This window comes from Martes martes (assembly GCF_963455335.1).
Source record: "Martes martes genome assembly, chromosome: X".
In the NCBI taxonomy this organism is placed as follows: Eukaryota; Metazoa; Chordata; class Mammalia; order Carnivora; family Mustelidae; genus Martes; species Martes martes.
In genome coordinates, this window is record NC_137897.1 from 117,916,147 (window position 1) to 117,930,171 (window position 14,025).

General features: G+C 51.6%; 1 protein-coding gene across 1 annotated transcript in view; it reads left to right on the top strand.

The window, feature by feature from the left end:
* Positions 1–1,180: 1,180 nt before the first annotated feature.
* Positions 1,181–14,025, top strand: part of MAMLD1 (mastermind like domain containing 1) — a gene marked incomplete at its 5' end in the record, with an annotated part of 52,243 nt that continues 39,398 nt past the window's right edge. Inside the window, one exon of the mRNA XM_080795186.1 lies at positions 1,181–1,276. Within this exon, the coding sequence (XP_080651312.1) occupies positions 1,181–1,276 (96 nt within the window). The remainder of the gene's footprint in view (positions 1,277–14,025) is intronic.

Below are 14,025 nucleotides of genomic sequence, written 5' to 3' on the forward strand. Positions count from 1 at the left end.
GAATTTTTGTCAGTGTCTATTGTCATTTTGGGGTTGCCAGCTTCTTCAGGCCCGTGTCTGAGATCTATGAGGCAAAAACCCAGAGAACTCACCACCACATTGTTCCTCAGGTCCCAAGGTCGCTTCGTCTCTCTACTTTCCCGGTCTTCTTATGCTGGTTTTATATATAATGTCCAAAGGTTTTAGTTGTACTCAGTGGGAAAATGGGAAGAGTACATTTCCATTTTCCCAGAGGCAGAAGTCTGGATGTGGTCATTTTTGTGCCCGATTCTGTACTGCCAAGAGGATTTCCAAGAAGGAGATCTTCCCTCATATATGAATGCCTTAACAGAGCTCTTATTTCATGTCTCTATCACAAAAGACATGAAATGAAAAACAAAGAAATGAAATAAAATAAAACGAAAAAAAAATCTTTACTTGGTTTAGCACAGGTATGCTTATCTGTCATGGCAGGTGTGCACTGGAGTAGACATGTCACCATCTGCTTGGTTAGTTTTGTGTAAACCAGTACACCAGAGTTTCATGAGCCCCTTCCAACACCCACTGCTTCCTTCCACTGACTGTCAGGTTATAAACTGTTAGTCAGCTAACTTGGCTGGGTGCTAATGGGGCCAGAGTTGGGAGTTCCTCCTTCAGTGCACGATTTAAGCCTTACTCTAGCAGAGTGGAAGGGGCCTTAAGCCATCACCTGATCCAACCCCCATGGTTTTCACGTAAGAAAATTGTGTCAGAGAACAGAAGAGTCTTTCCCCAGATCTCATTGCATACCACATGCACAAAAAAGCCAGACCTAAGATCCTCATTCCCTGCCTTTAAGCCTAGTGTTATTTTAGTTACGTCAGGCTGCTTCTCCACCCATCCTTCCACTCTCCAGTGAATTCCGCTCTGCCTCAAAGCCAGGGACTGCCATCTCATCCCAGCCAACTGCTTCACAGAAGTGCCCCTCATCCCTGGGGGTGGGAAGGGGTTCAATGAGGGGGGTGGGGTGGGGAGAGAGACATGAAAGGGAATGTAGCTGACTCCACCCAAACCTGTCCTCAGAGTGAAAGTCTGTGATTCTGGGGTCGATGGTCTCATCTTCATATCTAAAAGACAGTGTACTTTTTGTCTCCCTAAGCCCTGTGTCTAGGTCGTTTGGGAAGCGCCTTGGAGAGTCAAGAATAAAATTGCAGGTCAAACAATGGATGACTGGAAAAGTCGGCTTGTAATCAAGAGCATGGCTCCCCATTTCGGCATGGTGGGAAATCGTCAGGACCCCAGAAAGCTCCACGGATCGGTCAGACAATGGGCTATTGGGGGGAGGGGGGTGTTGAATGCTTCTTATCTTAAATTTGAACATGAGATATGTTATTGAAATTCTTTGTGCAAACTTGTTGGCAGGGAACCAACCCAAAATATAAGGACTAGAATCTGACCTAGAAAAGATGTAGGAGATGAGCTGACCTTGCCCCTTACGAATTTCTGCAAGAGCAGGAAATACAGTCCAAGGATCCATCTCGACTCCCAGTCTAGTGAGCTCTGCACTGCACCCCTTCAACTAGAAAGAAAGGAAGAGTGTGAGGGAAGTAAAGCCTTCTTTTTCTCTTAACAGAAACAAGGAATGTGGAACTGACAGACGCTAGATAATATTGCATTCACTTCCTAGTACCACTGAGAACAGGAAGGCAGTGAATAGGGCATAGAAAGAGATTCCCATTCAAACTCTCTGGCTCTTGTGTCCTTTCAAAAGCCCACTTGACAAATTTCACCTTTCCTTCCTTGGAACCCAGACCTCATCTGTGTGTCTGAAACTAAGGGCTAGGGCTTCCAGCAGTAGTTCCAGGAGCCAGGACAAAAGGGACCAGGAGAGCAGCTGGCTAGTTGAATTTGACATTAAAAGCCTGCAACATCACCAGTCTACCAAGATTAGCTCCATTAGTAGGAGCTGCAGCAAACACAATGGCTATTATCTCAGTGTATTGGGTGCACAGAGGAGAGGCTTACCTAATCTGTGAAATTAATACAGCAGAGAGGAAATGGCTCTTATAGAGCCGTGGGTCTGCTTCCTTCCTGTTCAGAGAACTGGGAGCTCAGGGCTCTGAGGTAATGCCATTTCGCATAACTAGAGGGCCTGGCCTCTCCCATCCCAAGGGCGAGCCACCAACGTAAGTGCACAGGTATGGGGGGAGATGGTTGAAATCTCACTTCTCTGTTTCTCCTCAATGTCTGCGTGCTCAACTGGATACCGCAGGCTCGGTATACATAAACATTTACAGACTTGGACGGCCAGGCTCTGCTCACGGAGATGGCGGTCAGATGGGATGGCAGACATGGAGCCATTCCTTGGCCAGCCTCCCACCCTCCGCATTGCCAGCCCTTCAGGCAGCCTCTCTTAGAAGGCAGTGCCCAACCTCCAGCAGAATTACCCTTTAGATTTCTCGCTTCTCTTTTATGGTTGACGACTGAGTCAGTGAAGGAAAACCTCTCGGTGATGCATCTAGAGTCCAGATGCATTTGGGCTTGACTTCCAATTTCTCCTCTGTTTCACACTGGGTTTGGCTCCTAGGAGGAATGAATGGGCTGTAGTATAAGGGTCCTCTTCCCCTCTCCCTCCTGAGCCCCACCAACACCCTTTAAAAGAGTGTGACTGGCAAGTAACTGCTTTGGTTTTGATCCATGAAGACCTCACTGCTGGAAGGGTTTTCTTAGAATCGGCCCTTGGAGTGGCCATCCGTGCCCTCACTTGGGAGAAGTTGCCATTGCTGGCACCATTTCTAGGCTTGGCGTCTCTTTGCAGATGGCCTTGTAGAGCCCTTTGTAGGCCATGCCAAAAATTCACATTTATTGCTTGAGAGTCACACCTTGGACTTGATCAAAATCAATCCTTCTCCTTCCTCCATGCCACACTTTGTTCTCTGCCCTTGGCTCTGAGTGACCTGTTTCCAAAATTCTAAGTTGTCCTAGAAGACCAAGGATTTGTCCCAGTTGAGGGGATCCGAAAAAATAGGCCTCAGTCTCCAAAAGCAACTTTCGCAAATGAGTCCCCTTTGCAGTAAAAAGCACATGTGTCTTCTTGAAAGATGCTTGTGGTCTCTGAAAGGGATGATACGGAAGGAGCCCACTCCTCTGGGTGGGCCTGCGGGGCCTGCATAGAAGCTGGCCAAGGCGGGTGCTGCTGCCACCATCAGCCAGCATTGAGGGCATGTCTTGGTTTGAGCACAGCTAGATGTTCATGGTCATTACATCTCTGCAGCCTCAGGAAAATACCCGGTGCTAACACAGAGCTCGGCTGCACCCCCCGAGGATCTCAGCAGCCTGGGTGTTTGTGGTCTGAGGGACAGAGATGGACAGATCAGATGCAGAAGGGCCTGCCGGGTCACCAGGAAACCTGCTCCACAGACAAGTGATTGCAGGGCTCAGAGTGGGAGTGGCTTGCCTCTATCACGTGGAGATCTGATTGAGACGCTCATGAGGGGTTTCTCTCGTCCTTTCCCAAAACACAAACTAACAGCAACAACAGCAAAAACATGTTTTAAGTAAGGTCTGTTCATAAAATCCTATCAGTCTCAAAGAAGAAGTCTTTTAAATAGCCCTGAACTATTTCTTGTGAACAGTTGAGAACCCCCTTACAGGAAATATACATCCTAAGACCATCCTAAGGGCTCAAGACACCGGGATTCTAGTCTTGCTTCTGCTACTAAATAGCTCTGGGACTTTGTCCATCCTTTTCCCTCCCCAAGGACAAAAGTCAAATGAACCAGAAATAAGACTAGGTGCCAAGCATTTCCGGAGCAGTATCTCCTGTAATCCATAGGATAATCGGGAGATCAAAACCAACCGCTCACTATTATTCCTCCTCCTCCCCCTCCCCCCTCCCCCTCCTCCCCCTCCTCCTCCTCCTCACCTCTAAATGCAAGTGGGGGCTAAGCAAGGGAGAGAGAGGAGCCCTGTGTGGATCAGGGGAAGTTCCAGCCTGGGATGGCTACAAAAATACCGGCTCCATCCTGTCTGTCCCTTAGAAATACCCAGTAAGAGGAGGACGTTCACCTCCTGCTGTAGCGCGGGAGCAGGGTTCAGAATTTTTATCCATCGTCCTTGGAGGCACCTCCCTTTCCTTGCAAAAGAGTGCAGGACTCAGTAAAGAGACCTGAGACTAGCGTTTTGTGAGACCTTGAGCATGCCCCTTTCCTCTTGAGGTCAGAGAGTCTGTCTCTGGCCTCTCACCCCCACCACCACCATTTGCAGGGTCTGTCCTGAGGGCCCAGCCCCCTGCCAGACCCTGGGCTCCAGCAGTTCCTAGTCGAGGTGCGGACTGTTCCTGGGCTTCCTCCCCCAGGAACAAATCGGTCCTACTCTGCAGTTCTACTTATCCTACCCTGAAACTGGGAGGAGAGAATTGAGTGGCTCTTTCACACAAGCTACTTTGTTATACATTAGCTCCTCTGCCCCCACAGTGTGGGGATGAGGATTCGTATTTCCACTTCACCAACCCAGAGACGGAGGCTGGCGGAAGACGGGGAGGCTCCCAGCGTTAGAGTCAGTAGGTTGGAAATGCAGATCTCAGCTCCAGGTGCCCTGACTTGGAAGGTCATCTTCCCTTGCTGCTTCCCATTCTCAGATTAGGAGCCAGAGTGTTAGGACTTTTTCTGGGCTGGGCACGACTTTTGGGGCTCAGGCTCGAGCAGCGGACCAGAGTCCCAGGTGGCCTGGTGATTTCATCCCAGTGGCAGAGACAGCCTGTAAACAGAGGTAGGATGCATCTTTTATACCATCTTGGTGACTCCCTGGCAACTTCTGACCGGCCCTGTCTACAGCCCAGCCTGTGTGCAATGAGCCGGCTGATTAAAAACTTTACAGGGAGGTAGGGACAGCCTGCCAGAACCTGGGCCAGTGTGGCCCACTTCGTGCAGGCTGTGGGCAGGAGCAGGTCTGGCCCCAGGAGAGGGGAGGGATGTGTCTGGCCCCTCTTCCAGAACACAGGGTGTCCAGGAGACCAACTCGTCAGGTCGGCAGCTGTCCCCAACACTTCCCGAGAATCTTACAGGAGTGTCTGGGCTTAGATCCGCACCAGTAAAATAGGGTTACTAAGCCGACCTCTGCCTGCATCAGGGTTTCTGGGATGACGATGACCAAGATGTGGATATGAATGCAGTCGAAAACCCACAAGGCACTACTGCCGTTTGCACTTCTTTTTTTTTTTTTTTTTTAAATGATCAGAGAATGGCATCGGCTCAGAAGGCGGTGGGAAGCGTGTCCTTGGAGCTCAGGTAGAAACACACAGGACCCCTGAGGACACCTTGGTCTCTGCGCTGTGGCTCTGAGCATTCTGGGTCAAGGCCTGCAGTGCGTATGCGCCTTTCTATTTTGGGGATCCTCCCCATGGAGCACGCAGCTGCTCGCTCCCTTTTCCCCTCCTCCTCCTCCTGCAGGAAGGGCCCTTTCCTGCTTCAGACATTCAGCCAGGGCGGCCACCAGGCAGAGGCCTGGCCTGAAGACCGTCCCTCCTGTCGGGGCCAAGCACTGCTCAGTTTGCCGGACACTGCTGGGCACCACATCTGGGTCCTGCCTGGGTAGCCCAGTTCAGCAAACCGGTGACCTGAAAACCGCAGTCTGTTTGAAAGGGAGGGTGCCGGGAGGGAGTTTTGTTTGGCAGCTGGCTTCTGCTGGCATCTGGGAGCTCAGTGCTGCCCTGCCTGCCTTCCTGCCTGGCCCCTGGCCCCTGGCTTCCTTGACTTTAGGCCCAAGGTGACAGGTGTCTGGAGGTGGAGCCTCCTGGGGAGGAGAGTAGACTCTGTCGGACCCCAGGCCAGGGCAGTGGAAGAGCCCAGCTGAGCTGCAGCCCGAGGCATACCCCCCATCTATGGTATGTGCCAACTGGGGACAAGCCCTGAAGATGAGGGCCTGGGGATCCCCAAAGTCCGAGCTGGCCTGTGTTGGCTGAGGCTTCTTGCTTTTGCTGGAAATCTCCAGCTGGAGAATTCAATAGAACTGGGCTTTCAGACAGATATTTGGGTCAGGTGCTGCCCCTGGGGTGCTGAGTTACAGACTTCATGAGGGACTGGGGGAACCAGGTGCTTCTAGGCTTGGGCTACAGACTCTGATGTCTGCAGTCGACATAGAATAATTTGGTAGCGCCCTCCCTTCTCCCCCTCGCCTTGCCTTCTCCTCCTCTTCCTTCCTGCCTTTTCCTTCTCCTCCTCATCTCCCCCTCCTTCTCACCAGATTTCCAACCCCCCAAGGACCAAAGTTAGAAAAGCAGCCACGAGCCATAGGCTACTGGACTTGACTGCTGAGGGCTCAAGCGTGGCTGTCCCTGCCACCACCTGCCCCCCTCCTGGGACGCTGAGGTCTCCCATTCCATCCAAGGCTCAGGCCTGAGCACCTAGTAAATGATCAATAAGCAGTTAAGTTCCCTTAGAAACCATTCAGGCTAGCCCCTGTGCCAGATATAAGAGGCCAAGGACACACAAAGGAGAAGGAGCATGTCCAAGGTCATTGGGTCAGTTAGTGAGTTTAATCACACTTTCTGAAAAGCGGCTGTCTCTTGGCCTTGTCGTCAGAAACAGAAACAACAGGATAATTTGCAGGAAACCTTTTGCTCCAATGGTTAATTCAGACCTGTCCTGTCACGAGGCTAGTGCTCTGGGGGTACAGAGATGGGGAGGAAACGGTCCTTGCTTTCAGAGAGCGGCAGGCCTGACATGGCGACCTTGAGGTTGGCCAGAGCACGGGGCTGGAAGTGAAAGTGGTAGAAGGTGAAGCCGTATTATCATAGAGACCCCTGAAGGCCTGAGGGAAGAGGGTGTGCCTGAATCTGGTAGACAAGATGTGAACTGTTTGAAAGTGTACAGAGGCTGGGAGAGCAAGGCAGATGGGCGCCCTGGAGGAGGTGGTGTCCTCTCCTTTCACTGTCATCAGCAAAGGTGAAACATGGCATTTGAGGCTGCTGCATACATTGCCCAGTTCAGGCCCAGCTCAGAAATGGTCACCTAACTTGGGCAACAGCAGAAATATGGAAGATTTCAGCTCTGAAAATGTCACCTGCCATTCTTGTCAACAGTCGACTGCCGTGGCCCCCAGCAGGGTAGGGAGGGCAATTTGGAAATAACAGATTTCCCTGGGGGACGATGCTCAGCTGAGGCTCTAGGTCAAGGGTTGACACACTCCAGCCCGGGGGCTAAATCCAGTCAACAGCTTGTTTTTGTAAAGTTTTATTAGTACATAGGCACATCCGGCCAGGAACATATTGTCTACTACGGAACTGCAACGGGGACCACACGGCCAGCCAGGCCTGAGAACGTTACCATTCAGGCCTTTACGGAAGAAGCTTGCCATCCTGACCCAGGTCACTGGGCTTCGGTTTATTTTCTCTGAAGCCACAGTTTCTCCTTATAAGCAGGTACTCCTCGGTCCCGCTTGCGGGAACATCCCCGATCCTCATGCCCCCCCACCGGCCCCCCAGGGTTCTGCTCCCTTTCCGATGCCGCAGCTGGCTCAGTCCCCCTGGCGCTCCCCCACGGTCCCTGCCTCCGTGACTGGTCCTGGTTCTTCCCGCAACTTCCGTTCTTGCCTGACCTGTCGGCATCCAGAGAGGCCTTTCACAGACAGGTTGAGCAGGTGGTTCCCCCCACAGACAAGTTCTCGTCCATGGCCCTCCCCCACCTGCCATGGGGCCCCACAATGAGCTCAGGGCCACCCGGGCTCATGGTGCACTGAGCCCACTGGCTGCCTGCCCACCCGTGGAACATGCCAGGAGCTCCCCCCCCCCCACCCAGGGCCTTCTCGCTGCTTCTGTCCTCCTGCCTGGAGGCCCGCTTTGTCCTGTCCCTCTTTCTTGAGCACTCTGAAGAAAGCCACTCGCGCTCTAGTCTGGCACACTTGCTGTCTCTCCTGCGAGAATGCCGGCTCCCACTCAGGCTATGGCTCCACTTCTCTCCCTGGGGTCTTCTCCTTCTAAGGGGTTTCTGTTTGGGGCCCCCGAGACAGCCTTGCTTTGCACAGTTAGTGGGCAGAAGCCCGGGGCCACTCTCTCTAGCTGCCTCTTTTAGAGCGAGCTCTTGGTGCTCAAGTTATCTAGTGCTGGGACTGCCTGTGGGACGCTGTCAGGAAAGTTGAACATTGTCTTGCCTCTTTTTGCCCTTTGAGTCAAGCCTTTGGGGTTTAGAACAATTAACTTGGCCAATATAAAATATCTTCAGGAAGCCAGCCCCCAAACACCAACACCCAACATCTGCTTTCTCAATATAGGGCTTCAAAGAGCTAAATGCACTGTGGCTAACTGCTGTCCGTTCTATTTATTTTAGCCGCATGACAGCTAAGGAACTGAGAAATGCCTTGCCCTTTCCTGTAGTTAAATCTGACATGAAATTACTTTATTGGCAGCATTTTAACAAACAGAAATCTGCCACGCTCCCACCAGCGGCTCAGCTTCAGGTTTCTGGGTGAACCGAGATCATTATGATGGCAAGGAGACAGCTGCCAGGTCTGGGCTCGTTCAGGGTGAGCCTTCTTCCTCGGGGCCCAGCCGCTGGAGCTTCTCACAGAGAGGCCGAGCAAGGAGGAGCCATCCTTGAGGACACCGCCCCCCGACGGCAACACCATCTCCACCAAATACCACCATTATCATGACGGTCGTCTATACCCGCGGGAGCACCCCCATCTTTCCATGCGTACATGCGCGCACACACACTCACACACATATGCGTACACACGCACACACCGAGGCAGAGGAAATGCTTTGGGTTATATGACACATTCCATGATGTGATCACAGACACTTTCTACATATAGTGAAAGAAAGGAATATTTTCCATTGTCATTATTTTCGCTATGTAACCCACGCCTGTTGCTGCGTGCTTTGGGGGACCCAGAACATCAAGCATGTATTTGTGGGCAAAATGAAATGAGGATTCTTTCCCCCCAGAAGAGGCCTCCTGTCCCCAAGCGCACACCTTAAAAAACACCTAAGTTTGGATGAGAGATCTTTTGCTTAGTAGAAGGATTTTCTTCCAATGGCCAATTCTTGTTGCAGTTTATGATGACTTGGTTTACAGAAGTACAGCCAAAGAGTAAAGGCAGCTCTCCCTCGAATGACAAATGCTGCTGAGTAAACCATGTTCAAGGCTATTTTAGGACCACCAAGAATGTGTTTGCATTTTCAAGAGTGGAAAGAGAGAGAATATTTATTTGGCCCTACTAGCCCCGGTTTGGTTGTTCAGCGTGGTGAGCGAGTGAAACGCCACTGAATCATATGCTTAAAAAATGTTCATTAAACGCTCTGTGCATTTAACCTTAAATTTAAAAAAAAAAGAACACCTAAATTGTTTCCCAGAGTATATGTATATGATATCCTCACATGATACACTTGAAAAATCTCATTGTATCACTTAAATGTGTACAGTTTTTACTTGTCAATCGTGTCTCGTGCTCCGTAAGGCTGGAAAAACCATGATGCTCCTTACCCCGCAGCCGCTCCCAGCCTCTGCATATCTGGTGTCGGAGCTCAAACCGCCTGGTTCTAAATTCTACTAACTGTGGTTGGTACATCTGCAGACAGTTAGTAGATCTTAGAGTCGCAAGTTGGCACTCAGCTGCTAAAATGTGCTTATTCACAAGCACGTGACCTTCTAAATGCACGAGACTAACCAGGTGGCTCTGGATTCTTCTCCCACCTACACAGCTGTCGGGTTTCTCATGCAAGGAAATTCCTGCCTTGTTCGAAAGCCTGTTACCATTTTACTTAGCTCATTGTTGGGGCACAGGCAGAAGTGAGGTCTCCGTGCACCTAAGCTTCAAGACTCAGCCTTCAAAACTTCCAAGGCCTGGTACCTAATTTTGTTCTTTTTTTTTCTGAAGTCATCTCTAGATCTAACGTAGGCCTCAAACTCACAACCCTGAGATCAAGAGCCTGACACTCCGCTGACTGGGCCAGCCGGGCACCCTTAATTTTGTTCTTTTAATGTATTCTCTTTCATAAGGAGGGGCCCCCAAACTGTGTAAGCTTCAGTCCCCACAAAGTAGAGATGCATACCTGGGAACAGAGGGGAAGGTACTGAGCCATACGCAACCGTTTTTCTCTTTGCCCCATTTAAACTACTCAAGTTGGTGTCCCAGCAACGGGGAGGATTGACTCCCACAAAATCAGGACTGTCACCATGGCCTTGAGTCTGCCATCTGCAATCCAGTGGGGCCCTGCTGTGAGGAGAGAGAATCGCTCCTGCGCTCACCTATGCAGAGGCAGAAGCCTCTAGCGTTATCCAGATGGAGCGCTATGACTACCCCCCGTGGAGCGTGATTTCCACACGGCTCAAACTGCCCCGGCTCAAGATGGCCCAGGACTTGTTTCCAGCTCTTGGATTATCAATGGCTACTTGCTTCCCAGCTCAGCTCCGCCAGAAGTCCTATCCCTGAAATATGCCAACAGCCCCTCTAAAAACTCACTCAACCCATCAGGGCCCAGACCAGGGGCTTCCCCACTGACCCCACTCCCAATCCCATCAACATTGGCAAGGAGCCAACCACTGCCTGATGGGGCCTGCTTCCAGAGTCCCTGCCAACATGGAGGCACTTGTGAAAGGAAGGCCTGGGGAGCCGGGGACCAGATAGCAAGGGAGAAGGGGTAAGAGCCTCCCATCCCATGTGTGGTCAGCAGCCAAACTGAGGGGCCTCACTGGGGCCTTTGTGGTATGGACCCAGAGCCTCCCAAACGGGTTCAGAGTACCAGTATGGCTGCATTCCGCCTTTGGCACGGTGTTCTCTGTGAACTCAGTCCCCCTCCCTTCAATTTCGGTCATTCCCTACGTGCCAGATTCCGCTGGAGAGATGCAAAGTTGCGACAGTGGTTGGTGGAGCGGTTAAGGGCGGGCAGGTGGGGGACAGAGGCCCAGACGACTGACTGAGCCCATTGCCGAGTTCTCATTCTGGATAGATCTTCAGGAACAGCCTTTAAAACAGCACCACTGACTGTCATAGGCCCCTTGATTTAGCTGGGGAGATGGCAGGCTTCCTGGTGATTTGGTAGGACCCTAATAGGAGATGCAAGTGAGCACGGCTCACTTGACCCAAACTGTTGGCCACCTTTCCTGATTCAGCTAGTGGTGCTATGCTCAGGACTAATGCTGCTAGTCCACAGACATACACACACACGCACATATGCACAGAGGTACACACGCATTCAAGTAATTCCTTATTAAAACGTCCTAGAGATATTTGGGGAGGACCACCATCTGACCCCCTACTGGACTGGGGGAGGGTGTGCTTTCTGTAAGAGTCTGCAGCTGCCAACAGCGTGCACATCCCGCTCGTGGCCAGGGCGCCTGTGGGCCATTGGGCTGCCCCTAGCCTACTGTCACCCCAGGGAGAGAGACCCTCCTGGGTGGGGGAGAAGAGACCTTTATAGCTGGGGAAACTGAGGCCCAGAGTGGGGTAGGGACCTAGGAAAGGTCATATCACTGGGTCCTTGGAAGCCCAGCCCCAGGCAGCCCCGGCTCCACCCGGGATGGATGGTCCAACCATTTGAGACTGACTCCATCTTCCTGTCCTCCCCAGAAGTGATCATCCTTATCCCGCTAGTGATGCCACATGGGAATGTGCTTGGAGGAAAGCAGGGCAGGGTTTCTCCTGCAAAGAAGGGCCAACCTGAGAGTCCGAGAAGCTGGCCCATGGACGCATCTCTCCCAGGCTCCAGGCCTCACCAGTCCTGACGTGAGCCTGCCTCTCCGGGTCTGGAAGTTCTGCAGAGCTAGGAGTGCAAGGCTTAGGGCTCGAGAACCCCTTGTTTGGGGGTGCAACATTTCAGGTCTTTCCGGGAGGGGGGTGCAGCATGAGTTACGAGCTCCTTAAAGCTACATGCGCCTCCGGGCTTGGGGCCATTCTTAGGAGTTGCCAACACTTCCAGCTGGTGTGTGTCCGCTACAGAAAGGGAGAACGCGGTTCTAGAAAATGCATTTGCTGGGGCTGCTGCTTGGATGGTTCTGGTCGATGCTCGCTGAAGCCCAGGTCCTCAGGACGGGGCGCCAGAGTGCCGCAGCGGCGTGACAGGGCCGAGAGAGGGGGGCAGCGCTGAGGGGCCATAGGGACTAGGCTGCTCGCCTCCCTCGCCTCCCGGTGGGCGTGTCCTCATTTGTCGGAGGGCAAACCGAGGCCTACGCTGGAGGGCCATAGGGCAGCGTGGGGACCCAGGGCCTGGAGAATGAGATCAGTGGCAATTACGGCTCGCGATGCACCTGCTTCACTGATGCTGTGAGGCACATAGGGCAGGCCCAGGACCCATTTCACAGAAGAAAATACTGAGGCTCAGAGAGGGGGAGTGACTCGCCCCACAGTCACACAGCAAACCGAAGAGCTAGGACTTAAATGCAGGTCTTCTGGTGCCTCTTCCAGGGCTCCATCCTGCACCCCCTGCCTGCCACTGCCTGCGTCGGGGGCCAAGGCTACAGCATCTGCCGGCTCAGAGCAAGGCAAGGACACCAGCAGATTCCCCATTTGGAGGTTGAGATTCTTGCTTCAAACCACCTATTAGCAGAGATTTGTGCTTGAGACAAACTGACTCCTCTTGGAGCCAGTCAGCAGTCAGGGTTCCCTGGCACTCCCAGCCTCCATGGGATTGTCCAAGGCCTCGTGTCTTGCAATTCTGGAAATGCTGAAAATCCTGTTTGAGCTACAAAAAGGTCAGTTTCAATTTGTGAGGAGATCTTTCTGAAAAACAAACGTGCAAGTGAAACATACACTATACACGCGGATCCTAACCTTATCCCCCGCGTGGATCTGGGCATACTCTTCCCCTCCCCGCCCTTCCATCCTCTCTCAGTTCCTGAAAGCCCAGTCCTGCTGCAACATTGCCTTATCCATTCTGTGGCTACCTCCATCACGCCCCATAATGTCTTTACTCCTCCCTTCTGAGCAGGTCTGCTAGGGACTATCCTTGTCTCCAAGGGCTTGAGATCCAATGTAGCTGGCCAACACTTGGAAACTCCGGAAATGGAGAACTGTGCGGAAGAAAGATTTGATGGAGTACAGACGTGCTTGAGAGAGACTGAGAGAAGTAGCAGCAGATTGGCCCAAGCTGACCTGTGGGAGCCACCAGTTGCGGAGAGCGGGGGGAGGGCAGAAGCTAATAAGCCGATGGTCATTTCCACTTTTTTGACCATTTTGTCATGGCCCTATGTGCCCGGCGATCTCTGCAGGGAAAATGAGGTTCCCTGAACTGATGCCTCCTGGTCACCTTTAGCTTCCTCTGTTCTTACCCAGCAAGAACTGTGCACATGTTGGTGTCCATGTTAAGCCTCTGGTCAGAGTTTCAAAATTAAGGGTTTATAACAGCCTGCTAGATTTCTTTGGGAAGAGTGATATATTTATGTATTTTACACACACACACATACACACACACACACACACACACACATACACATACATATATCATATTCCTTTTTCTTCTTATGCCCATTTTATAACCCTGGACTGTACTCTCATAATCTCGATCTTTTCCAAGAAAATTTTTGCCCTTTTTGTCCTTCGGGACTAAAAATGGAGAAAGGAAAGAATCACCATGTCATTGTTCAGAAGGAACCAGAAATAATACTGACTACAGAGCTGAACTTGGCCCCTATCAGAAGGGTTGCCTTACTTTTCTCATGATTTAAGAAGCCGTCACATGCTTTCAAATGCATCTCAGTGAATGTTCATAAGGTTGTAGGGATCACATCTGTGGCTCTCTCTGCTTGTGAAATGGGGTTAGAGATGGCCATTCCTTTTTAAAAGATGCCAGGGAACTTCCCCACTTCCCCTCCCCACCCTGTCCCCCCACCCCCACCAAAGGTTGACCTGTGAGGGCTCAGGCTGGGAGTCGGGACACCTGGGGTCAAATGTTGTCCTTGTCCACTAACTAGCTGTGTGACCACAAGCAAATCACATCGCATTCTGTTTTCTGTAAAAAGAGAAGGTTGAGATGTACTCTCTGGAAATCCCGCCACTCTCTACTGATTTACTTTTTTTTTCCTGATATGTTTATTATATATAAAAAAAAACTCACAGTGAGTGGGCAGGATC